The sequence below is a fragment of the Perca flavescens genome, chromosome 17 (assembly GCF_004354835.1).
Source record: "Perca flavescens isolate YP-PL-M2 chromosome 17, PFLA_1.0, whole genome shotgun sequence".
Taxonomy (NCBI): Eukaryota; Metazoa; Chordata; class Actinopteri; order Perciformes; family Percidae; genus Perca; species Perca flavescens.
This window is the reverse complement of record NC_041347.1, coordinates 24,977,600-25,005,498: the sequence shown is the minus strand read 5'-3', so window position 1 is coordinate 25,005,498 and position 27,899 is coordinate 24,977,600. Positions and strand designations below refer to the sequence as shown.

Below are 27,899 nucleotides of genomic sequence, written 5' to 3'. Positions count from 1 at the left end.
CATTCACACACTACTATTGGCCAGGCGTCCATGCTTACATGTAGAAGTCCTATCCCCTGACCAATCCCCTAACCCTAACCTTAACCACTCAAGGTGGAATGCCTAACCCCAACCAATCGAGCTGCTTCGTAGGGCGGGTCTTGGCGTGGCCATAGTGGGATTCGTTGCCTGCCAGAGGGACGGTAAAAAGATGTATGACCGGAATTCTACAAACAGAAGAAGACGTCTTTCTACTGCGCATGCGTGTCACATTCAAAATGTCTGCGCCCTTCAACAAGGTGGTAAAGGAACAACATTTGTATAACAAGCATTAATAATTGGTTGCCAGGCTGTCTTTAGACAATATATGACTGAGACCGGTTTAGTTATAGCTGCAGCGATGTTTTCGACAACAGGATATATCTAAAGGAGGCATTTGGCTGTTTGTTTTTTGATTTCAAGATCACACATTGTCTAGTTAGCTAGAAACACTCACTGAGTTGTTTATTTTCTCAAATGCTCTCATTTGAATTAATGGGCTGGATTTATCTATTAGGATTTTGTGATTCCACATTAAAAAAAAATCCGGTTAAGTTGTGGTAGTCGTCTTCAACAGAAATACCGCACAAAACTGATTGTGTTTGGTGATGTAGCTAAACCTGCTAATTTCTTTTTAAAATGTCATAAAAATAAAGCACTGCTTGTCGTAATACCTACATGGCGAATTGCCGAATTAAATATTGCCTCTGTCGGATACATACTATATCTTAATATAGCAATTACAGAGGCGTACATTTTGTTAGTAATAAAAACATATACAACCATACCCTTTTTTGAATGGATTTTGGCCGAATGTTTCTTCCGGAATAGAGGAACATGTGCCAAAGCCAAGTCATATCCGGATATGTTTGTTCTGCTACACAGTAAATTTTCCAAACAAATCTGCTTGCACAATGGCTTACAGAAGAGCAGTAAACCTCATTCCGAAAGGAAAGAACTGTGTCTTTAGTCTGTGGATACCTTGTTTTCAAAAATCACCAAATGTCATCATGCAAACTGTCAGATTTCATAAACAAGCCAATAACTACTGGGGCAGAACTACAAGAAGTCTTCACACTGGTACACCTTTGATGGTGGCCAAGTTACTCTCTGTGGATGAGCTTTTTGCCAAGAGGTCTCTGCAGGAATACCTCAAGAAGATGGAGACAGAGTACAGTGAATGTTTGAGAGCAGTCAACAGCAGCGTGACAGAGGAGCAGTACAGTGAGGACGAACTGAGGGTTAAGAGGACCAAAGTGTCCCTGCTGGCTCCTCTTATCCAGAGCATCAGAGAGCTGGACACCAAACAAAAAGAGATGGCTGAGACTGAGACACTCCTGAAAGGTGAGACTGCTCTTCTGCTGCCACACAAGGACAATAAATACTTTCAATTAAAGTAGACAGGATTCAAACATTAATGTTACTGTAAGGGGAGGCAATTGTGGATACAATTTCCATCACTCTATATTAATACATAGTGATAAATAGTGGCACAGTCAATTGTTCAGGAAAATATATTGCAATTGAAACTGTTCATTGATCAACCCAGATGGTAATAACTGTTTCAGGCTTATCCAGTGATTTAAATACCTGACACATTTTCTCATAGAGCAGTCCAGTACCATCAGAGAAATTAAAGGGATGGATACCACTGTATAAACATTTTGGCAAACTTTCTGATGGGTGACAAATTGATATTGTCGCTGTATAATCATCATCATATACAACCCTAGTTCACTGTATGTTTTATGATTTTCCTCAAAGATGAAGACCCAGCCCTGCAAGAACTGGCTGAGCTGGAAAGTGAAGGATGTTTGCAAGATATTCAACATCTTAGACAAAAGGTAGAATTGTGACATTTCATTTTTGCCACAAGCTGCTGGAGCATAAAGTAGCAGAACGCAAAAGAAGGATTAGTATGGTCATAGTAAATTTACCAGAGCTAATGTTAAACCAATGAGCATACTCCAGGTGTTTCCATTTGCTGTTTTTTGGCCCTGTACTTGCTGCACTTCAGATATTCAGTTATTCACACATTGCATCTATTTAGTTTGTTTTTTTGTCAAATCAATCTACTTCACATATCAGATCCTGGATCTGTTGATCCCTGAAGAGGAGGCAGATCTGAGTGACCTTGTCCTGGAAGTTACAGCAGGTGTCGGGGGTCAGGAGGCCATGCTGTTTACCGATGAGGTCTGGGAGTACTTCCTTATATTTGTCATTTTAAACCGTTCTTGTTAAGATTGTAGACTTTTTAAAACAATACCTGAAAAAGAAAGTTAACGCATATTTATTTAGATAGAGAACAATTAATAAATAAATAGATTTCATAATAACTTAGACACATTTGGTACCCATGTAAATTGGTAATTGCAACAAACCGAAATGAATGTTTTTAAGTCTTGGGAATGCCTCTGCTTTCAGAAACACCATATGATTTTACATCAGGACAACACAAACAACCTTAGTACAAATAAAGAGGGATTCAAGATGTGAAGAAGAGAGAGTGCTCATAATGAATCAACACAAAAAAACTAAATTTTCTGTGTATTTAAATGCCGGCTTGTCTCCTCTGAAGGTGTTTGACATGTACCAGGGCTACGCTCAGCACCACGGCTGGTCCTTTGACATCCTGGAGCACATGACCAGCGAAATAGGTCAGCGGACACAGACACTTGTAATTATAGCCACATTAAGGGCTCAGTTTACCCAGAGCATACCAAATATTTCAGTTGTCACCTCATTTGTATCGACGTCATAGTAGTTGCTATTTTAAAACCTTAGTAAATAAAACTGAAACTGGCTCAATTTGTGGCTTTTTAAAGACAATACTATTCATGCAACTGGGTTAGAGTGTGATTAAGACGGATGGTGAATCATAGTGGGCAAATACACATTTTTGTGTTTTATCTTGAGACTGAACGTAAGAATGGGATGATAATTAGATAGAGCTACATGTATGTCAACAAAAAATGCAAACCCCTGTGTGAAAAAGAGACAGCAGTTGAAGCGTCACATGTCTTTTTTTTTAAGGAAAGGTTGAAAATGTAAACGCTTAAATAGACATTTGAAATAACTACATGTCATTGCTACCAGTTACCAGTAACATTTTAGTAGGTACTTATTGCTAACCTATTACCAGGTGGACTACGTCACGCCTCGGCCAGCATCAGCGGCCCTCAGAGCTACAAGAGGATGAAGTTTGAGTCTGGAGTCCATCGAGTTCAGCGAGTTCCCAGGACTGAAAAACAGAGCAGAATGCACACCAGCACCATGACTGTGGCTGTACTGCCCCAACCCACGGAGGTACAGCTTTACATGATGGATGGATGGCACAAACAAACCAGTTTTCAAATCCCAGTTTTCTTACAGGAATCATTACAGATTAAGTAAAACAAAAAAAAAAAACATTTGGAGAGTATCTTGTTTCCTTGATATGAGACATTTCCTATTGAAATGAGATGTTGGATGGAAATATTTCTGAATTGCGTACTAATGGAATATACGTATCACATATCACGCAGTGAAGATTAGTTTGTGCGAAAGCACTCAACAATGTGAGGTTTCATTGGTTGTTGTTTATATTTCAACCTGCTTTTTTTTTGCCTTTTGATATCAAAATACAAAAATGCAAGTTTTATATTTTTTGGCATTTATTGATAAATCCGTCTATTATGAATATCATGAAATCAAACTGCAAAAAATGTCATTTGTTGAAATGATGTTGCTTGGTTTAGCCTCCATTCCTCATTTTTACACTGATTTACCATGCAGGTAGGATGTATCGGACTAGGTTTGTTCTGCTTATCTGCTGTTAATTTAGATGAACTGTACGTAAACTATGAGTGTTTGTGTTTTCTTGTCAGATCTCTTTCACTATAAACTCAAAGGACCTGAGGATAGAAACTAAGAGAGCGAGTGGAGCTGGAGGTCAACATGTCAACACCACAGACAGTGCAGTCAGAATAGTCCATCTGCCTACAGGTAAAAACTGTAAACACCTTGCATTATAATAGATAGAACATACATTACAGTTTAGCTTATTAAACAGTGGGACAAGAACAGATCCTTAGCCCATCCCCAAGTGGAAAAACATGTTTAGCCTTTGTTGGCTTTATTTCTACTTTACGTTTAGCTTATAAAGCTCAACAGATTGTATTTATGATACTTAAGTTATCTATCAACACTGTGCACCACAGTACTGTTAATAAAAGAACTTGAAAGAATGTGGAAAGGTGCAATTTAACACAACAAAGAGCCAAGCCAAGCCATTTGTAATTGGGATTTCTTGTTTTAAATTTCTCTTTAAGTGGAAAGGCTACTTCCTTCTCTTCCCATGTCATTTCCTGAACGTTAAGGTTTTAAATAGCATTTTTGTTTTTATAACAAAGGAATATAGGAAATAGATACAGAACGAAGCCATGTCCGAATTTCTTAATGTGGCCTGAATCTGTATTTTTGACCAAATACCTTAATATCGATATTGTAGGGTTGACTATTGGTGCTTTCACAAAATATTAACACAATGAGATTTTTGATAATGTGGATATAATGATTAGGTGGGTAAATAAAGGCAAATAATACAACAGCTAGAACACTCTTGTAAGTTCTGAAAATGCCATTACGTTCCTGTAATGTACCCTTTAAAACCAGAAAAAGACAACACTTCTGTCACATTACGATAGTATGATATCCAAAATTTAAGACAATATCTAGCCTCATATATCGATATTGATATATTTCCCAGCCTTAGCCTGAAGCCAAGTTAGTTCCCTTTCAGCTAAACAAAAAGTTTCAGAGGTGTTATTAGGAGTTACAATATTGTTGTTTCTTCACATGAGGTTCTATGTCATATGTTTAACAATCAAAGTTAGTTTAAGTGCCGTCTGTCTGCATGGGTCTGTCTTTCTCTGAAGACTGGGTATGAAAGGAGAACAACTTACCCACATAAGAATAGTACTTTAATACTTGTGTGTGTTCGTTAGGCGTGGTTGCAGAGTGCCAGCAGGAACGGTCACAGATAAAGAACAAGGAGAAAGCCATGAAGGCTCTGAGAGCAAAACTGTACAGCATGAAGCTAGAGGAGGAGACTAGCAAACGCTACAACCAGCGTAAAATACAGGTGAGACACAGTGAGATATATACAGTATAATGTGATCTACAGGTGGAGACATTAAAGTATAATATAAAATACAGGTGAGACAGAGTGAGATATCTACAGTATAATGTGATCTACAGGTGGAGACATTAAAGTATAATATAAAATACAGGTGAGACACAGTGAGATATCTACAGTATAATGTGATCTACAGATGGAGACATTAAAGTATAATATAAAATACAGGTGAGACAAGGTGAGATATATACAGCATAATGTGATCTACAGGTGGAGACATTAAAGTATAATATAAAATACAGGTGAGGGAAGTGATGGTGTCTTTTCTAAATATGAATGAATGAAACGTTTATTTGTGAAACATCTAGGACTAGACATTGAATTTTATTACGTTACCGTTAATTAAATAACATGTTATTACCAGCCAAACAAGTAAATTAATCAATTATAAAAGCTCCACATATTTGAAAGTTCAAGTAATTTTGCCCCCTGGAAACGTTTCTTCTTCACCCTCCTCTTTCACCTCCAGATTGGCACCAAAGGCAGATCAGAGAAGATTCGAACCTACAACTTTGCCCAGGACCGTATAACAGACCACCGTATCGGCATGACGGTGCACGACATTAAGAGCTTCCTGTTGGGAGAGGATCTGCTGGACGAGATGAACTCTGCGCTACAGGAATTCTCCAACCAAGAGATGCTTGCAGAACTGCTGGGAGAAAACAACCAGGACAGCTGATGAATGTGGATCTGACAAATATGGATTGTGATAGAATGGAAATTTCTTGCGCCATGTTTTAGCAAAGCATGCTAAACACTGTAATTTTGGTAATTCTTACTCCGCTTCAAATTCTGCAAGAAAAACTGAGATAAAGGACCATGATGGATTAAAAGGGTGACCAAGTCTTAATGCTTCTGACAACAAAAAAAAGTATAGCCACTTTAATGTGCGTAGCATGTCCAGTGTGTGACATTGACATCAATGTCAGCACAAACATAAAAGTGGCTAATAAAATGACCCAACTATGGAGTGATCATAACACATGATCTGTAATAATGTCTCATTAGTTGATCATTCCTACCAACACCTGAGTTTCTGTTAACATTTATTCAGCAGCGGATGCCTCTCAGATGCAGACACATGTTATGCTATTGAGACTTTATTAAATATTTTCAGATTTTGCAAATGTTGCATATGGACACTCAAACTGAGGTCGGGCACTGATGTTGAGTAATAAGATCTGAATCACAGTCAGCATTCCAGTTCATTCCAAAGATGATGGATGGGGTCAAGTTCTTTGAAACTAAACTGGAAAAACCAAACCTTTATAAAGTCAGTTTTGTGCTTCTGATTATGTAATGTTAAAACAAGTAAAGGGGAAAGTTGAAACCATGCTAATGTCCAAAGTATCATGTATGGCTGAAATTGATGATTATTTTTGTGAGAGATTAATCTGTAGATTATTTTCGTGAATAATAGATTCATTTGTTGGTCTTTAAAATATCAGAAAACCGTTTTGTTTTTTTTCAAAAGCCCAACTTGACTTATTCAAATTGGTTGTTTCCCCAAGAGCAGCCCACAACCCCAAAGTATGCAGTTAACTGTTAAATAAAACCAGCAAATATTCACATGTGAAAAGCTGGAACCACATAATTATTTGGCAATTTTGCTAAAATAAATGACTCAAATTTCCCTTAATGCAAGTCCAACAATCCCAGTGCAAATGTACGCTAAAGTCTGTCCACTACAACGTGTAGTTTCTTCTTTTTGGTTTAGTACAAGATCATATGTACAAGATGAAGGAGGCTGTTTTTAATTCAACTACATCACCCATAATGCTCAGAGCACCAAGGTTGATTAAATGAGTGTGGATTCATCGTACCGCTCTGCTCGCCTTGCTCGCCCACTCTTGTCGTCCAATTTTTCTTCCAGCGGTCTCATCCTGTCTGCCAGCTCCAGCGCAACCGTTAGCTAGCTAATAGGGAGTAGCGCTTCATTCTCACTGAAGAATTCTGTTTTGATACCTCAGCATTGTGTCATTTAGCTGAATAATTCGTTTGGGAAAAATGAATTTGCGATTTTTCCGTGCCAACACGCCTCCTAGAAGACAGCCCCCCCTCCGTAAAGTCCACTTTTTCACTTCGACCTCGGTAACGTTAGCTGAACGGGTAACGTTATAGCAAGGCAGTTCGTTTTGACAAGACGAGTGGCTCATCTGTCCGCCACTGCTGCTCCGTAACGGGGTGGGGGGGATTTGGACAAAGCCAGTCAGATGTTGGACGGTAAAAACATCCTCGGAATTAAAAACGTTTCTACACCGTATTGTGAAATTGAATTATCAAGCTGATCATCTGTCGTGAAAGTGCCAGGAATAAGGGGAGGAGTGAGGTATATCTTTGGAGGTCCGAGAGTTTGGAGCTCGCTCCGAAGGAAGGGGTAACGTAAGGGGTGTGCAGAGGAGGAAGACCCGCAGAGAAGAAGGGACGTAGGGGGACAAAAGCCTGATGCCAGTGATGGCAAACGAGCCGATCATCCTGAACGTTTATGATATGGTAAGTGGTTACGAGATCCAGAAAGATGGATGTTTTATTACTTCTTTGCTACTTTATCCAAGTTACGTTACTGGTTTAATCGTGTATTGCTTTCTCGACAATGCCAGGACGTAACGCTCAACTCCATTATAAAAACTACGCTTTAAATGCTGCGTTAGTTATCAACAGATAGCTAAAGATGAAAATCAAAGACTGAAGATCTTTTTTCAAATAAATACCAATCACTCTTCAATTCGGCATACGCCCACAACAACAGACTGCTTATTGTAATACAATTTTACCTTTAGGAATTGCTTCACCTGTTCTTCATCGGTTTTCCAGCAAAATACACAATGAAACACGGCAGCGAGATGCAGAATCGATTGTAAAAAGTTTTCTTGAAATAATGTGCGTTTGGATAAGCTTCTCACTATTCAGATAATATTTGGCCCAGAGCTTGTTTGTGGGTTCCGTGCAAAACACATACAGTACAGTACTAGACCTGTAAATAAAGCGTTTTCAAATGGGGCCACCAGGTAAAGCAGCTCAAAAAGTTTTAAAAATAAATTGAAACTCATAGCAGTCTCTTTGTTACAGTAACAGAATGAGCCGGAGGTTAAATTTGAGTCACTATGTTGTCACCTTGAAGGAGTGAGTCAGCGGGGAGGGGGACTGGAAATCGACTCATGATGAATCATTGATTGATATGGATTCCGTGTAGTGGATAGATTAATAAGCAAAGGCAGTGTTTTTAGGATAATAAGGTTAGGGAATGAGATCATTATCTCGATGGCTTCCCCTCCCCATGCCTTGTAAAAGTCTACAAGATACCAAGAGATATTGGAGAGATATTTTCACTCAACGAAGGTCTTCTTTTTAAAAAAAATCTGATTTATTGCTGTTGTGTTCCCTTCCAGCTGATGGTACATATATCATCACATGCCTGAGGTCAGAAGGTTGAAGGTTGTTTAAATGAGAGCCACAGTCATTAAACAGACATTGACTCTGTACAAAGATGTTTCCTTGTAGTATAAATTAGTACAGTGCACATTATCTGTAGTAGCATAACACTGTGAAATCAGAACTTGGATTTGATAGCGTAAGTACTGTTCCTACTCATATTTATTTATCCCCATAATTACTGTATATGTTCCATGCTTTTCTCCTTCCTTCCTCATCCATCGATTCACACTAGGCCTGCACGATTCGGGGAAAAATATGAATCACAATTTTTTTAGCTTAGAAATGATATCACGATTCTCTGCCACGATTTTTTTCTCACGAAGTGTAATGTTTATTGCACACATGAACCATGACAAAACAACACAAATTGGCAGTACCAAACATAGATTTTTTTTGGCACCTATAGCACATTGCGCATCACCACAAGCCTGTAAACATAGAGGCTACAATGAAGAGAAGGGAGAGCTTTGCAGCGCTTGGGAGCGCTTTAAAACCTATTTTATACAGTCTATGTTTAAAACTCACAGAAGAAAGTAGTAGCGGTTGTGATGCAGTCGGCTCGTAAAATTAAATAAGAATCAAAGTCATAAAAAAAAAATTACATTTTATTTTTTAAATCAACAACAAAACATTTTAAGTTATTTAAAAATTAAATCGTGAATGGGGTGAATCGAGATCGCGATTTTATAACTATTAATTGTGCAGGCCTAATTCACACTACTTTCCTTCCTCTCTTTCTTCCCTACCTTTCCTTTTCACATTCTGTCATCCCCTTGTCTCCTCTCCCCTACTTCTTTTTCTTTCCTCCCCCCCTCTCTTTCTCCTCTCCTCCCCCTCTTTCTTTCACTTACTCAAGTTTTCCACTTGACTTGCACTCTACATTAGTCTCTTCTCTGTAAAAGACTGAAGAGATTTTATCTCTGTCTCACATCCATCCATGTAAATGGCTGCAGGGGCCTTGCTCTTTGCACTCTTTCACATGCAAGGGCTTCCAAAAGCCAATCTAACACACACATGTGTAACTTGAATTTACAGTTTTGAGCACTCTTGTGTTATCTGTTCATTGATTCGTTGATGCTGCAGTTGTCATCTAGTATTTTGAGGTTAAGATTTTTAGTTTTTGTGAGAGACAGAAAAAGTGTGCACATTTTGTGGCTTGTAGTTTTTTTTTACTTCTGCATGCAAATCGACTCACACTCATTTGGTGTGCATTTTTGTGTAATACTGTGGGAACAAGGTTTTGGCTTGTTTGCAGTGGCGTTCGAGCGCTCACTGAAGACAATGAGGCAATTGCTGCGGTCCATTCATTCAGTCCTCTACCTTAAACACTTCCTCTGTCTATTGATTAAGCTGTTCTGACCTGAGTACTGAGTAGGAAAAGCAACCGACTGTCTGCTGGGGATTACGACTGGCTGCGTGCTTACTGACTGACTGGTAGACTCGCTGTCGGCTAGCTTGCAGAAAACAAAAGAGCAGGGATTGATGATGCCCAAATGTCTTTTAATTTTGGCTCATCTGACTCTTGATTGACTAGGGTTAATGGAGCTGTTTGACAATTTGGGAAATATTTTTATTCGCCTTCTCGGCAAAATGATTCAGATGCCACTCTCATGCCACTCTACTAAATAGTGGAGTTAGCACAGTGTGACATGGTACAACGTTTTTTGCACCTGCAATGTGCATTTTAATTGCCCCAGCAGTGAATTGCTGTATGACGCTGAACTTTAGAAAGAATTCACGGTCATCAGACGGTCTCAACAGGGCCTTATTTATTGGCTTAATGACCGGTTGAATGACTGGTTAGGTGATTGGCTGTTTGTCTAGGAGGAAGTAGGGAAACTGCAAAGACGAGATAATGGCAGAGGTCAAGACCGTGGCGACACGCACTGCAGGATCCCCACCGCCATCTCAGCTGTTCACACTCTGTAATGAACAGTGGCAGTGAGTGCTAACTGAAGTGCAGCCTGGTTGGGGGCTGAAGGGCAGCATGGTGAGAGTAGCTGTCATTTTGGGCAACATGTGAATCTGCCTGCACTGTGGTGTAAGTAAGACACTGAACATTTGCTCAAAAAGACTGCTGAAAAGACAATTTCCCCTCTGCATTCGACGATCAATGCTGTCACGTGACTTTCAGGAATATCTGCGCAGACACAAGTACGGACCCCCACCACCACCATTTCTTCTTCCGCAATTCCCACTCTTTCAGGTCCTCCCCGCCGTCCTTGCTCCCATTGCTGTTAAGTGGATTTTCTGGCCAGCTCTGAGTGCTTTAGTACGCTGCTCTAATGAGACAGCATTATCTGCACACCACCTCTGTGCCTGCCTGCCACCACTGTGGTTTACTGTATCTGAAAGTGTGTGTGTTAGGCTATTAGGTTTAACAGCAGCATCACATAGCTAGATAGTCAGCAGAGCAGGTTGTGTTGTTCTGTGTTTTGGCTGGGACTGCTGCTCTGGATCAATTAGTGACATGTATCAGTCATGAATCCATTTCTTATTTTGTGAGGTCTAGTTTACAAGGTAGCGTATGTCAAGACATGAGAAATAAGTTGGTGAGTGAACAGTGTAGCGGTGCTATTTCTGGGACACCACAGCATCCACTGCAAGACAGTGTAGTATCATTGAGCAAAATGGTTGGAGCCCCTGCATTTGTCAAAATCTTGCACCATACAGTAACACAGATGTCGGCTAGAACCCCTTACACCTTACCCTAGTACTAAAGGCTAAGGTTTGTTTAAGACTTTATATACTTTAAGATGACAGTAATTTCTCAACTTTTAGATAAAATCCCAATCTTAACAATTTCTCAGTTGTATTTCTAGAGCTTTTGCTATATCTCGATATAAACTCTGTGGCTACTTTATCAGGTACACCTGTACAATCTAATGCAATCCAATAAAAATCCATCAGCAATTGAATTAATACATTTTCAGCAATGTCACTAGAACCCTAGTTCCTTCACTAGAAGGTAGAATTCATGGCAGAGCTGTTGATTGCATTATGTTGTACAGGTTTACCTAATAAAGTGGCCACTGAGTGTATATATCAATATCACCATCCAACAATATACATACTGTGGTAGAAGACTGTATCACCCACCCTAATATAGCCATTCACACTTTACTGCTTTCATCAGTTCAGCAACAGACATAGTCCATATCCACAACGTTCCACTTCCGGGATTGCTCCGTTGCCGTCGGAGATTCCGTCGGATTTCTCTCTTTTCAGCCGGATGTCCGCTCCTTTTTGTTGTTTGTGTTGGAATTTTAAACTCTGGTCGATTTATGAGGACTATAGTTAACTGCTTCTCAGATCTCTGCAGCTTAAATCGAGACAGATGGCTAGACTATCTGTCCAATCAGAGTTTTCTGTTGCACGACTAGAACAACTTTTGAACGTACACACGTTCCACCAAAACAAGTTCCTTCCCGAGGCTATTTTGCAGCGGCACCTCCGGTTTTCCCGGGGCTTACCTAATAAACCCCAGCATGTTTTTCCCCCATCTCGGAAAGCTGTGTGGACTAGCCAGACGCTCATCCTCCGCGCCGCGGTGGAGGAAGGTCTGGCAAAGCGAGACTACAACAGACATAACATGTCCACTGTTTTAGTTTAGTTTTGGGATCAATGACTGAAGTAAATCACCTTATTAAGGTAGTCATCTGTCATTTTAGCCACGTAGTGTCCAAAATTAACTTTTTGATTAACAATTTAGGAACGGGGTAGGCAATAAAAATATGGTGGAGCAGAGCAGACTTTAGAGCAGTCTATTATTTGCAGCACAGCAAAACTGTACCCATTTGTGGCTGCAAGCTGGTAGTCATTTCCTTCCCAATTTGTGTTTTCAGTTTGGTTTCAGTCAGCAGACAATCCACTACAGAGTTTCAAAGCAGTGATAAACTGATATCTGATATCTCTCTGCTAATTATTCTGTTTAACACTATCAGAGATTACAATCCTTAACAGAGAAAATTACAGCACTGCCCTACAGCATGGTGGGATGATTAAGTATACAGGCATTAACTGCAGCACCCAGTTTCTCTTCATCCATCTCTCTTTCCCTCCCTCCCCTTTTCTGTCTTTAATCCATTCATAGACACACAAATGTACATCCTTACACACACACTCAGCCCACTCTCTGTGTTGTGGCGGAGGCGGGTTTTAACGAACTCGGAAGTAAAGAGGGCTCAAATAGTCTTGTTGCACCACCGAGGTGGGGGAGTAGCGAACTAAACTAGCAGATTAGTTTACTTAATATATTCCCCCCCCCACACACAGAGACTCCTCCAGTGGCTGCTTTTGCTATTACATGTTTGGTCATCTAACTGACATTCCACTCAGAGGGATTTAAATACATAGTGAAACCACAGAGCTAGCTTGTATACATGTTTATTGGTGTTCGTTTGTATGAAATCAGTTGTGGCTTTGTGGGGGCTCCCGTAGCTGTGGGTTTATTTTGCAATTTAAATGCTGTTATGGTTTCCTAGTCTCCAGATTTCTGAACAGGATCCACTTAAAGCTCTCGCTTTTTAGCAAAAGCCATGCATAGACTTGAAGCAGTGAGGAAAAGCTGAGACACTTAGGGTCTGAACTTCTGAGCAGACTTTCTTAAGCCTGCAGACTATAGCAGCCGAGGCTTCTCCTCCGTTTTTGAGAACCAGCTGTTTTAAACACAGAGATGGTTTTTATTACTAGGCTCAGAGAAACAACCACAAAACTGATGCAAGCAGGATTTAAATAATGCTGTTTTTAAGTTCTTTTATAAAAAGAGATCAGCTGATGTGAGAAACTATCTCTGCTGGAAAAACCCTTCCAACAGCAATGTCAGAAATTGCATGGTGAGATGTGAAATGCTGATCCTCCTGGAATTGTCAACAACTTAATATATCTAAATGAAATGGGGTTGTTAGTAGATATATCCTGTGACGCGTACTTGGCCCCCTCTTGTGAGTCATCCAAGCTTGGTATACATAAAATGATAAGTGGTAGCTGATTTGGGATCGATGTTCTACAAAACTCGGGGGAAAGATTTTTTTTAAGTCCAATAAAGTGGATCTGAAAGGGGATTTTTCCCTGTCATGAAGTCAAGTAATTCACTGATTCTTGCAGTAGCTTTTTTGTGCAACGTTTCAACGTTATGTAGGTCAGGAAACAGACATACTCTTCAGTGTGAGACATTGTGCTGAGATGTTGAACAAGAAAGAAAACCACCTTGGCTCAGCAGTCTTATGTTGTCTCTAATGTTTTCTAATTTACTGCATTTATTTGTCAAAATGACATAAGAATGGGGGATAAATATCCAAATGTGAATTAGTCATTACCCTGAATAAACTTGTCTGGGTATGTGTTCAGTACCTTACCAGTACATTACCAGAATAGAAATGCAGTTAACCAAGAACAGACCTTTATCTTTTTTCTTTCTTCTTTTGAACGACTGGACAAAGAGAGCTGAGCAGTCAACTCAGCAGACCTTTACCTACTTTGACTCCAAGCCATGCTTGTTATTTTTGCTCATCAAGGTTACTTGGAGGCCATGAACAGGATTCAGTTTGGCAAAAAGAAAGAAATTATTACCAGGATTGTGTTCATTTTTAGTAAAAGAAATGTACAATTCATTTCTGAAAACTTGAGAAAAAAATACAGTTAATACTGATAATACAGTTAACAAAAGTGTGTGTCTTTCTTCTAATGCAAGACAGTAGTGCAAATTGTTACTGTTAATGATTTTACTGACTTATTCTTTAGTAGTTGTATGAACATATAATTCCCCTTTTTTTAAAAGCTCTGTTGTCATCCTTTCTTCCTTTATGTATTTTCTGTTGATTGGTTAATATGTAGAGAAAGGCAGTTGTGATTTCATAGAAGGGGTAGAAAGATGGGACGGTTCAGTTACACCCACTAGTGAGGTCACTGCTGAAGAGGCACTGTTTTTTCGAGGAAGTTCAAGGGTTTCTTTTATTGGATTTTTACGTTTGATGCTGTGTTTACCATGGATCAGCATGTGATGAACTGAAACAAACACACCTATATTTTGTATGCTTTAGCCCCACTGCATGCATGTTCTTAATATTACCATCACGTATTTGCTATTTTTTTGAAATTAATGATTGACTTCCCTACCCTTTTATTAATCCATATAGTATGCAAATAAGAATTCACACGCTCAAAACTTAACTGACATAAATAATCCATCCCAATGGTCAAAGTTTAGCCATTCAGTGAACTCGCATTACGGCTTACACTGGTTATGTTACCCGTCACAATTTGCATCTCATGTTTCTGCTCAGAAAGTCAGAAATGTGACACTTCTCTTCAGCATTACATACTCACTTGGCAGTACAACAGCATAAACTTGTTCAATATACCAGTTTATTATTACCTGACATGATGTGCAACAAGTAGTTAAGAGTTCACAAGTCACCATATCACAGATGATGATCACAGTTTGTGCGTGTGCAGAGAACTATTTGCAATGCAGATGACGGCCAGCTCTCCCACCACTGATTGTGTGCAGTCACATACTGTAATTTCACAACACTAGACAGGAAATATGATCATAGTTTGAAAATACTTTTCTGTGGTTATCAGGCTGCTGAACATGTTTTGCAAATGGTCCGTGAACACCAAGGAGAGATGTCTGTCTGTGATCAGTTTGGTGTTAAATTGTCTGCATCAGGATCATATTCTGGGATTTCTGGTGTGCAGTGGCTCAGTGGCATTGTAAAAGAAGGTAAATAAAAGCTGTGAAGATTTTATTGACCTGTCACTAGCTATTCTCTGACACTTCAATCATCACTAGGGCTGAGACTGTTAGACAATTAAATGATTAGTTGATCAGCCGAAAATTAGTTGCCAATTATTTGGAAAATCCATGAATCCTTTAAGTTATTTAGCAAGCAAAAATATCAAACATTAGCTAGTAGGGCTGTAACTGTCGATAATATTAATTATTGATTAATAAAAATGGATTACCTGCAATATTTGTATGGCAAGTCATTTTTAAGTGTGTCAAACACTGGACATGGGTGTGACTCTTTGTTCATATGCAGCATGTGTAGAAAGGCAGCTGAGCCAAACACTTTTTATATGGAATATTGTTTATGTGATTGATTTTGGTACCTGTAATAAAAATGGAATCTAATATATTATACATTCACTGAGTTATTATTTGGCATCCTTCCGCAGATGTCAAATCAAGCTCCCTATCACATTCCCCTGCTCCCTCCTCTGTGATAACAGATCTTTTTCCACACAAATGAACTCTGCCTGGCAACAGCCTGTCCAATCACCTTGTAGCCACAGGATTTTATACAGACACACTCAAATGGCGCAGAGATCACTGCTGCTGCAATTATTGATTTTGTGTGCCCTTTTTTGTGTTTGAATGTGGGCCTGTCTTTTATTTTTTGTGTGTATAAAGGGTCTTGTGTAAACATCAGTCTCTCAGATCTCATTGCCTCCTCAGCATCCATCTGTGGTGTAATTGCAGTGATAAAATTGTTTCCAAGTAAAGGTTACATCATGGATTTCAGATTAATTCACATGGTAATAGAAAAATAATAAGAATTTTATTTATGTGGTGGTCTGCTTTAGTGCTGAAACAATTAGTAGATCGACAGAAAATTCATAAAATGAATCATTAACAATTTTGATAATTGAGTAATTACTTAAATACTAAATATTTGCTGGTCAAAGCGTCTCAAATGTGAGGATTTGCTGCTCTTCTCTTTTTTAACATAAGTTTGCATTTTTGACATCACTTCACATCTCTGGGAAGCTGTGATGGACATCACTATTTTCTGATATTTTATAGACTAAAGGATTAATCGTAATGAAAATGGTCATTAGTTGCAGACCTAATCTAATAAATGTTGGCTGACCGTGTAGTGTGTTAGTGTCAAACAGCAACAACAACAAAACAATATTGAACGCTTTTGAGGTAATAGTGGTTGTTGGCACTTTGTTAGTGACCATCACTTGTTCACTATTATTTTTTTTTATAGTCCATTACTAATTATATAATGATTTAGATAAAATTGAAATTGACACTTGAAATTAGTGGACACCATAAATATTTTGGATATGTTTTGTTGAAAGATCCAAATTGCTTAAAGCTTCACAGGAGTTTCTTTTTGTGTTGACCCATTTCAGAGACATACTATACATTTTGTGTAAACTACATACTTAAGTATATTATTTAAATGTAGCATGTTAAAACTGTCCGTCCAGGCAGTGTTGACTATATGCAAAAGAAGTCTTATTCAGTGTCTGTTTCTGTCTGTAGTACTGGATCAATGAGTTTACCAGCACTCTGGGCATCGGAGTCTTTCACTCAGGGATTGAGATCTATGGAAGAGGTAAGATTACCCAGAAATTTGACACCAGATTTGTCAGTTGACTTCCTGTGGATGGCGTTTCAGAAAGCACGTATTTTTTTAATGCACTCAGAGCAAGCACGTCTGGCTAAAAATTTTTTCAATTGTTTTATTTCAATTGTTGTATTTGGCAAAAGAGAGACTTTTTGCATGTGAATAGTTGGTGCTCAAATGTGTGTTTTAATGTTGTGTGTGTGTGTGTGTTTAGAGTTTGCCTATGGCGGACACCCGTACCCATTCTCAGGGATCTTTGAGATTACGCCAGGTGATGCGACCGAACTTGGCGAGACCTTTAAGTTCAAGTAAGTATGAAATATTTAGTTTTTATGTGCACAGAATCACAGGTATACATGTGTTCTCTGTTTCCCAAATGTGCATCCAGCATTTTGCCAGCTCATTCAGTCATCCAGCCTGTCAGCAACAGCAACTGGTCAGACAGCTCACAACAAACCAGAGAGCTAGTCAGATATTGGGCCAGTCAGTCTGTTTACGGTGAGTCTGTGTGTTAATTGTTCCTGTAACCAGTCACTCCGTCTGTCTGTCATACAACCACTTGCTGGATTTATTCAAAGTCCAGTTGGTTAGTTCATCAGTGAGACAGTCACACACTCGATAGTTCAGTCACTAAGTCACAGTTCACAAATAAAGTTTGACTGAACGAACGCAAAGTAGCCTCTAGATATTTCCACCGCTGAACATCTGACTATTTGTGAAATTCAGACTGTTTGGCGCTGTGAGGAGGAGCTGTGCTCTGCCTGTCCTCTCTTCAACAACATAAATATAAACATATGTAAACATACTGAGTAATATAGTCAGCAAGCTATTCACCCAGCTGCTGGATACACTGACTGTGCAGGCAGTCTGCTTGACATTAACCATAGAAAGACTTTGCACCAATGAGCTGGTATCTTCCTGTAATGATGGCTACTGGTTGCTGCTGCTATAGGACAGTAGGACAGATTAAAAAAAAATATACATGTATGGAGAGTACAGCAGGTGACGGATTTTATGATTTCACAAGTTGTTCCTCATGCTTCCTGGCAGCGGACTTTTCTCGGACAGAAAAAGACAGTGAAACAGAAGATTGAGCAGAAGTGGTGATACTGCACGTTGTAATTTTTAAAATGGAAAGGTTATTGCAATAAACCATATGTTTTTAAAGCTTATACTATTCTAACCATGTAGTCAGGTGCAACTCTATGGTGATTTTAAAGATTGAAGAGTGGTTTGTGGTGTTGTACTGGACTGCAGTATATTGTTCGATGTTTATTATATTTTTTTAACAGCTTAACTGCAGGAATTAAAGGGCTTGTAAATAAATGTGTGATATGCCTTTCACAGCAGCGCTGTGTTGTGCCATTTTGTCTTATTTTTTACTGCAGTTAAATTCACGTCTGTTGTGATGGCGAGACAGCAGAGCATCCAGTCAGTTCAATACATTTTTGGATTCCCAGAATCAGCACAGGGTCTGTTTGTGTGTGCGTCTACACAGAGCTACTGTGCTGCTGTGTATTACTTCTGCTCTAGTTGATCTGCCCTGTGGCTTTCGACAGACTCTGACAGACACACACACACACACACACACACACACACACACACACCACCACACACACTTGCTGTCTCCAAGCAGGCCACATGATCATAAGTATAGATCATCTGGGACAAATGGCAGCATATCACCCACTGAGATGTCTCAGTCAAGCGCTCTCCCAGTGCAAAAATGTAATCAAGATATTCTTTCCTTTACACTTTAAAGAGACAAACCAGTTGAATTGAGTTGAAAAGTTGTGAAACGTTATTGAATAGATCCGGTAAATCCCATTCTAACTTAATTTGACTTTTTTAGCCATGCTAGCAGCTAGAGCTGGGCGATTTTGTTTCCCTAAAAGAATCTGCAATTTTTTAAATAAAAAACTCGATTTACGATTCGATTTCCCCCCCTTCCATTTAAAACAAAATAACTGCGAACTGTAAATATATTTAAAAAATATATATTTATTGTATTTAATTAAAGTGCATCAACATAAACAAAATTGCACAGGCAAACCCTTTCTCTAACTGAAGTCACTGTGCAGTGTGCAACAAAGATTGTTAAACATCCAAATTATTTATACTGTATTTGGATTGAAAAAAAAATCAATTTTTTGAAAATATGAATCAATTTGACCTACCAACTCGATTTTTAAATCAAATCGATTTTTTTCCCAGCCCTACTAGCAGCTTGACTCTATGGATGGCGAAGGTAAGTCTGTGGGTCCACCACTATTGGATGGATCGCCATGAAATCTGGTGCTGACATTCGTGGTCCCAAGATGATGAACCCTAAGGACATTGAGATACCCAGACTTTTTGTCCCATACTTTGGTTCATGACTAAATAGCTTGCAAAACTAATGACATTCTCTTCACCCTCAGCTATATTTTGTGTTTAAGCTGTTCTTGGATGAGGCCCATCGATTGCACCAAAGAGGTTTAAACAAAATGCCCCAGAGTCGTTCTTGATGTTTTGTCAGTGACTAATAATGTCTAGTAAAACCTGCCTCCGCACCCTTTGTCTCTGTAGAGAAGCCATAGTCTTGGGCAGCACAGACTTCACAGAGGAGGATGTGGAACGGATCGTGGAGGAGATGGGGAAGGAGTACAAAGGCAACGCCTACCACCTCATGCACAAGAACTGCAATCACTTCTCCTCAGCACTGTCAGAGGTAGGTGTGTGTGTCTTTGTGTGCGCACACAAAGATGGCTGATTAACTGATCTTACCTGACATGAAGGGCAGAAAAAAAGAAACTCACTGAATTAAATAACTGTTTCTTGATTTTTGTCTCTCCTCTTCTGAGTGTAATCACTTGTGTGTGTGTGTGTGTGTGTGTGTGTGTGTGTGTGTGTGTGTGTGTGTGTGTGTGTGTGTGTGTGTGTGTGTGTGTGTGTGTGTGTGTGTGTGTGTGTGTGTGTGTGTGTGTGTGTGTGTGTGTGTGTGTGCTTTCAATCAGCTTATCCTGGTGTGACTAATGAGCAGGGAGTCTTACAGTAAGCATCTAGCACTGAGATGGGGATTAAGACACACTGATACAAGCCCAGACATGCAGAGCCAACTGGCAAACACTCGCACACAAAACATATGCCGATACTACACATACACAGATGTACATACAACGTGTAAAGATAGAGTTTAAAATGCGGACATTCACATGTACAGTACACGGACACAAAAGTGCATCACATCAATATGGTGACACACAAAATCAAACAAACGCATTACATAAGAATATGGAGAAACAAAAAACACAGCTGGTTCCATAGGGAAGCAGTGTTGCCCTCAAGATTTGATTCTCATGTTTACTGTAACCTCATTAATATGGAAGGTTGACTTAAAGAGAGACCGAGGAGAACATGATTGGACACATGCATGGTTGTTGCAGCTTTGAAAGATCAAGCATAACAATTAATTCTCCAGGGAGAACGTTTGATGTGCAGGACTCTGTCAGACCTTTTCTTAAAAGGCAAATCAACACTTTGGCTCTGTCTAAGTGTGTAAGTAGATTATTTGTTCGGGAATAGCTGGGTCATATAAAGTTGTGTGTTGAGTATATAAGAAGGTAGAACATAATTTTGGCTCTTAAAAGTGCATTGCAGTAGTGACAGACTGATTTTATCGGCCAGCCAATATATCGGGCCAATATTTGCGTTTTTACATGTATCGGCATTGGCCGATACGTGGCTGATGCGTTCGCCGATAGTTTTTTCCCGGCATTATTTACAGACCGGCGTCCACAGGCAGCTCTGTGTTGCTGGAGACGCTGCCCCTCCACCACTAGCACCATGGCAGTCTTAAATTATAAATCAAGCACTTTATTTCAATGGCTACTTTTCAGGTTTATTGTTTTCTTAAATTATTTAAATGTGTTGACAAAGGACATTTTGTGATGACCTGATTATATCTGTCTTTATAATATGTCCGCAAGCAATGCATCAGCAAGGCTGTGTTGTAGATTTTACCCTTGCACAGTTAACCATATGCATTGCACTCATCCATATGATGTACATTGCACACATAATTCAGGTGATATGAATGTAAAATGATTGCAGGAGTGACACTGATCTGTGTTTTTGTTTATTATTTTTAAAGAAATGGCAGAGCAGATTCTGAAAACAAATCCAGTGTGGCAGGGTTTATATTTTTATGATGTAAATTGAGTGAGCAAAAGCAGTATCGGCTCCAAATATCGGCTCAAGAAAATCTGCAGCGGTCATCTGCTAAGGCTGATGAAAAGAAAATTGGCATCGGCACTAAAAAATCCACATCGCTCGATCCCTACATCGCAGCTATCAGTAGAAGAATTGAGCTATTTAACTTATTAAACTCAGAGAGGCATTAGATTTCAGTTTGTTTTTCATTTTGCATGGTATTCAAATAGAATCAACAGATGCTGGAACTCTACCCAAACACATCCACGACTGCACCAATCTGTCCATGTTCAAATCACAAGTCAAAACTCACCTTTTTAGAGATGCTTTTAATGTTTGATTAATGTGTGTGGATTTTAGTGTCTGGATTTTTTTTTTTGTATGTGTATTTCTTTTTAAAAACTCTGTAAAGTGTCTTTGAGTGTAGTAGAAAGCACTATATAAATAAAATGCATTATTATTACTATTATTATTATTTAGATTCTAATCTTTTGCTTTTGATCTTTTTATTATGTCACATGTTGGTACCCCTCTTACAGCTGCTCTGATCCATATTTCCATATTAATATGGAATAAACATATCTGCATTGCAAAAGGGGTTGCTGGCAGTGACAAACCCAAAGAGAGTTATCACCCGACTCATCAGCTCTGCAGAGAGTGTTAGTGTCTTTGAGCTTATTGTTTTGGTTTTATAGCCCACAACTTCACAGTTTTGTTTCGTTCTCTTTAGCATCGCCATTGGCCGCTGAATACCAAACTGCAGACAAAGTTAGACACTAGCTGGTGAACGTAGTGGAGCATTTAGCAGCTAAAGCTTTCTTAGAAGTTGATGGAGTGCAAAATAGAATTAAAATGAGAGCACTGTTTATTAGATCAACTTTATAAGATGATAAAATATAAACGTCTACAGTTTGGTGCACTGCTCCCAATTGGACGAAAAAATCAATGATTGGAGGCCTGCATGGAGAAAGGGTTTAAAAAGGATTGAAGAAGAGCGTCAGGCCTCTTGTCTTTATTTTTCTTACCTGCTAGTCAGTGTTTTTTTTAAATTAGAAATCAAGTGTCTGTCGTAAAAAGCCAGCTGATCTGCTACGAAAAGCTATTTTGGTGATTTGAAAGCTTATATTGTGAGTGTAAAGGAGCATTTCTGAAAATGCCTTTCTGCATTGTGAATTCTGCAGCTACAGATGATTATTATGTCAACTACAGAAGGAGATTTTTTATGGATTAGATGTTTCTCTCTAACAGTTCTAGGCTTCTTCCTTTTAGTTGAGGCTGTGCTTATCTGTGAGATCATCTGCGTAGTCAGAGCAAGCCAGAGTGATTTGCATGTATGAGAGCCTGGGTTTCTTCCTGTCAAAACAGACTCTTCTCTGAAGGAGGTGAGGAAGTTGCTGAAGCTTAAACAAAGCATACAATCTAGTATCATCTGTTGGCTGCAGATGACATGGCTTTGTGAGACATTTTTGTGATTAAAGGTCCCGAAATTCAGCCTTGGTGCAGAATTACAGCCCTTAGAGCCAGTCCCACAATGAGCTTTCCTTACTATGTGCCATTTCTGTGTCTGTAGCTATTGAGGAGGAGAGGGAGGGGGGGCAAGGTGGAGGGTGGGGGTATGGCCTTGACCAACTGCCACTTTACTCATTTGAAAGCCATGATTTCTCTCTCTCATGGGTTTTGATAAAAGCACAATAAAGCAAAACACTCTGAGTTTCTTGGAAGCCACGCGCCCCATTCTGCTGTAAGAGTACTGATGGAGCTAAGTGATGACAATTAGCCCTCACATTGACAGTGTTGCTGCCTGTGCCTGCATGCTAGTCCGTTAAAGGGTGACTACCGTTGTTTTCAACCTGGAATTTGGTTAATATTTGTCCAGCTTATATTTACCTTCACAAACGTCCTCATTTTGCCACTGACAAGACTCAGATTGATATTCTAAGTGTCTGACAACATTATGGAAGAGATTGACCTTTTAAAAACCTATTTAAGACCTTTCTGTTTAACCAGAAACAGCTCTGAAGTCGCTAGTGCTAAACCCACCAGACTCCATCTAAAAAAGCAATACTTTTAGCGTGTATAGAGCTAGACCTAGTTTTATTTTGTTTCTGTCGACTTTGAATGAAGTGTATTTTACGATGCTAAAATTACTTATTAATTACATGGAGTCTGGTGGGTTTAGCGAACGCAATTTCGCGGATGTTTTTATGTTTAAAAAAAGGATCGATCTCCTTAGAAATCCTTTCCATAATGTTGTCAGACACTTGGCATATAAATCTGAGCCTGTCGGTGGAAAAACTAGCACTTTTGTGAAGGTAAATCCAAGCTGGACAATTGGAGGGTAGGAATGAAAATTGACCAGTAGAGAGCTTTGCCTTCCGGCTCAGCTCGCTTTTCGTCACAACGGTGCGGTAAAGCCATAGGGTAAAGCGAACGCAATACCGCCCCTGCTGCTCCGATTCTCCGGCCAATCTCCTGCTTCATTGTCCCCTTACTCAAGAACAAAACCCTGAGATACATGAACTCCTTCACTTGGGGTAAAGACTCATTCCCTACCTGTAGTAGGAAGTACGTTTGTTTCCTGCCGAGAACCATGGCCTCAGATTTAGAGGTGCTGATCCTCATCCCAGCCGCTTCACACTCGGCTGCGAACCGATCCAGTGAGTGCTGAAGGTCACGGGCCCATGATGCCATCAGGACCACATCATCTGCAAAAAGCAGCGATGAGATTTCTGGAATGTCATTGGATTTTTTGTTTTTGTGCATAGAAAGTCAGGAACTGTAATAGAGTTTCCCGGAAGTTTTAGACATTTTAGACACATTCACATGAGAATGGCAGGATGTATTTTTCAGTAAACACATTCATTGTTTCAAATTTATTCCACAGCTTGCTCAGCTATGCATGGAAAGACTCTGAATGTCTTTTCTCTTCTATCGCCGCTCAGATTTCTTCTGACCTAGAAAACATTAACACATCAGAAAGAGTAAAATGTGTAGATCATGAAAGCCTTTTAGTTTAGAGAGCAAAGCAAACCGAAAACCCCTTTGAAATGGAGCATGCTTATCAACACAAATTATGTTAATTTTAACATTCATTTAAGATTTCTTATTTCACATTCAAAGCTGTAACTTCATTAACAGAAGAATCAACTGTTATTAGAAACAGATTGCCTCTACAATGCATCACTTTTATTTATTATTTTTCACTGATGCTACTACCCTCAAGGTTGGCATGGCGTTAGTGTTTTATTTGATGTTTGTGGACTCCAATAGTAAAAATGTGTGTAATTGTATTACATTGTTTAAAAATGAATACATCATAAAATAAAACCTATACATATAAAAAGGTACCAAATTATATCTAATATGTTCCCCTCCACAGGAATATTGCATCTGAAAGTCATAGAAAGAGGCTAAAGGCACATGAAGGGGGAAATTTGATTATTATTATTCATCCATGTCCTAGCATAGTTTCCAGAAATTAAAGCCATTTGAATGAATTACACTTTTTGTCTTTGTTTTAAGAGCAATACAAATGTGCCACTGTTAAATACACAGTGTGTGTGAATGGGTAAATGATAAAAGCGTTATATAAACGCAGCCGTAACATAAGGATAATATTAAACTGTAGAAGCTTGTGATAGCTGTTATAAGAACTACAACAACCTTTTTCTCCGTCTCCTCTCCTCAGATCCTGTGTGGCAGGGAGATCCCTCGCTGGGTCAACCGCCTGGCCTACTTCAGCTCCTGCGTGCCATTCCTCCAGAGCTGCCTGCCCAAAGAGTGGCTGACCCCGGCTGCCTTACAGTCCAGCGTCAGCCAGGAGCTCCACGGAGGAGGGGAGCTGGAGGAGGCCGAGGACGCCGCTGCCACAGCCTCCCTGGCATCCATGTCGCCCTGCTCACCCTCATCCTCCTCCAGCCCTTCCTCCTTGCCTCGTCATTCCCGACACCAGCCCCGCCGGTAGAGGCTGCGAGGTCTGCTGGGAGACTTGGGCTGGACTCGTGGTTATAGAGACCGTCAGGTAACCAAATACCTGCAGCAGCTGATGAGTCCAGCTACAGCCAAAAGTCCTGCCAGACTGTCTTCGAGCAAGGCACTGAACTGCTACCTGCTCTAAATGTCAGCCAAATCTCTACAGTGATCCAGAGCAGTATGAAGGAACTCTTGCTGCTGACAAAGGCAGGATCCTCTCTGTGAACATGGCTAATGGATTCCAACATCCCATCCAAACTATTTCCCTCAAGTGTCTTTCATTATTTTACCAGCCAACAGAATAAAAGTAACCGACGGTTGTTTACCCATCAAAGTGTTTCAGAGTTTACCAGCCACATCAAGATTTTAACCAGCAGCTAGTTGGTGGATGGTGCTAATCCCCGCCTTGTTGTAGTGGAAACCAGTGAGAGGAGATGCTGAAAAGCAGCGTTGGTTTGGCTCAGTTCACAAGGACTGACCTTGAACGATGTGATTTGAGTAACCCTAGATGTTTAGATGTTTCCAAAACTATTTGACCATCCAACAAGCACTTGTGATTGAGTATAGATGATTGAAAGCATAACAAAGAAAATAATGATTATTATTAACTTTTCACTGTTTGTTTTTTCTTGCGAAATACTGGATAGTTTTCAGGCTAGCAGGTTTTTACAAAAACACCGTTTGGGAGTTCCAGAGTGTTAAAAACTCCACCAAACTAACGGGGAACACACTGAACAAGACCCTTGTTTTTCTGCTGTAATGTGAATACGCCTTAAGGGGTCTCTTCATATTGAACATCCTTACAATCTGTGCTTTTTTTTTTTGGAAGAAGGTAGAGGACAATAAAGCACAACTGCATTGGTGTCAACACTCAGCCTTGGTAGTTGCAATTTGGCCCACAACAAGACACTGAATCCTGAATATCTGCAATCTGACACCATCTGAAGAGAAACCGACTGGAACATTTCGTCATTTTAGTTTTAAATTACCACTAGCCAAGCGCTGGTATAATTTGATCTGTGGCTGGTAAATGTTTACACTGCAGCCAACAGTCGTTAAGATGTCCCTGAATATTTGGCTGGTAAAATTTTGAAAGCAGCAGCTGGTGTTCGGGAGCTATACACTTTGCCTCAACATGCTGTGTGCGCATCAGGGCCTCAGCCTTTTGTTTTATTTTTCTCTCACAGCAGGCTGGATAGACTTAAGATAAAAACTACCATCAGCCTCACGCTCCTCAAACACCATACACATCCAGAACCAGCGACTAAATAGGTGAACATTTCTAACACACCTTGGATGGGTTCAGTTCCAGGTCATTTTTGCTTCCCAAGTCCCTTTCTTTGTTCCTTTTTTTTATGTCAAGTCTGTATCAGCAGTTGTGGGGTATCTGTAGCAGCTCTTCCTACCTCCCATCATGGGATAATCCACGCATGATTTGAGAAACTTAAACCCAATGAAGCAGATTTTTTAAATGCATCATTCCGTAATGTAATAATTTTGAAAAAGCAAGTTATTTCCTAACCAATAATGTAATATTGTTAAAGAAATTCTAAATAATTTAGAAATTAGGTTGCAGGGCAGGCAGCGACATATAGATTAGAAAATACTTTTTGTTATCCAAAGGTTCTTGGTTTAAATTCCGGAGTAAAAGAGAGTGAATTATTTCTTAGTAGCAACTGCCTTGGTGCCTTTGAGCAAGGTACTTAACCCACAAGTGTTCCAGTGGCCAACAGTAGAAGACTGTGGTTGTACTGGGCTGCTCCCAGTTGTCAGTGTGTTTCTTTGTAAGCATTAAGCAAAAATGTTTTATCTTCGCCAGAGTAAATCAAGGTTCAAGTTTACATTAAGGACACGATGTCATCTACATAAATGTCTTAAGACGACAGGCAGTTGGAGCCAAGGAAGGGAATTTGAGGAAGAGTGTGTCTTAAATGAGAACTGACCCATTACCCCAACCCTCTTTAACTGACCTGCCATCAGCCTGCACTCCTGACAGTCATTTTCCTCACATCTGTGTTCAGTTACGGATGATGCACATTGGTGTTATTTGGAGCATCATCACAGCAACACATTTTAGGTTTTATTTCAAGCGTTTATATTTACATTACAGTCCTTAATCATCTATAGCAGTATAATTTTACACTTCACAAGACGATGCTGCTTTTCCCATGTGATGAGCACCTCATTTAAAAACTCTTTATATGCTGTCAACAACAACACCACATATGCTGCATAATGTGTATCGTCCAAAACAAGAGCAATGGATGTATTGAAAACACATTTCTAAGTAGAATTTACCTGTTTTGCTGAAAGTCTGAAGACGGAACTACAAGCAGGAAAACTGTCACTTTCTTTCCTTTTTATTTTATTTTTTTAAATCCTTTATTTCTATGATATATGGACTCTGGCCTTTATGTCTGTTTTGTTTGTTTGATAAACTCAGGACTCTAAAAGGCTTTGTAATATAATCCTTTTTAACTTTTTTATCCCACATTTTATGTTTGCGTTGTTGCTTTTTCTAATGCAGTAGTCACTCCATAGAGCTTTTCAAGAACACACTGTGGAAGTGCAGTTTTATACTCCTCTCTTTGATAAAAAAGAGCTTTTGTTTACAACCTGGATGTTTGGATGTAAGCCTGTGCTGCTCTGTGTGTGTGTGTGTGTGTGTGTGTGTGTGTGTGTGTGTGTGTGTGTGTGTGTGTGTGTGTGTGTGTGTGTGTGTGTGTGTGTGTGTGTGTGTG

General features: G+C 39.5%; 2 protein-coding genes across 3 annotated transcripts; both read left to right on the top strand.

Moving 5' to 3' along the window:
- Positions 1-152: 152 nt before the first annotated feature.
- mtrf1l (mitochondrial translational release factor 1-like) lies at positions 153-6,527 on the top strand. 2 transcript variants are annotated; one of them, XM_028603428.1, is made up of 9 exons: positions 153-278; positions 1,043-1,362; positions 1,783-1,862; positions 2,107-2,211; positions 2,597-2,675; positions 3,161-3,324; positions 3,885-4,002; positions 5,004-5,140; positions 5,664-6,527. In XM_028603428.1, the coding sequence occupies exons 2-9, from the start codon at positions 1,110-1,112 to the stop codon at positions 5,871-5,873; spliced, it is 1,146 nt and encodes a 381-aa protein (XP_028459229.1). In that variant the 5' UTR covers positions 153-278; positions 1,043-1,109; the 3' UTR covers positions 5,874-6,527. The 2 variants fall into 2 exon arrangements, with proteins under 2 accessions (XP_028459229.1, XP_028459228.1); XM_028603427.1 differs by having other exon boundaries at positions 153-1,362.
- Positions 6,528-7,011: 484 nt separating this feature from the next.
- LOC114572032 (deubiquitinase DESI2) lies at positions 7,012-27,611 on the top strand. Its single transcript, XM_028603429.1, has 5 exons — positions 7,012-7,687; positions 16,911-16,983; positions 17,210-17,303; positions 19,564-19,705; positions 24,875-27,611. Exons 1-5 carry the CDS (start codon positions 7,640-7,642, stop codon positions 25,148-25,150), a joined length of 633 nt encoding a protein of 210 aa, XP_028459230.1. The 5' UTR covers positions 7,012-7,639; the 3' UTR covers positions 25,151-27,611.
- Positions 27,612-27,899: the final 288 nt, after the last annotated feature.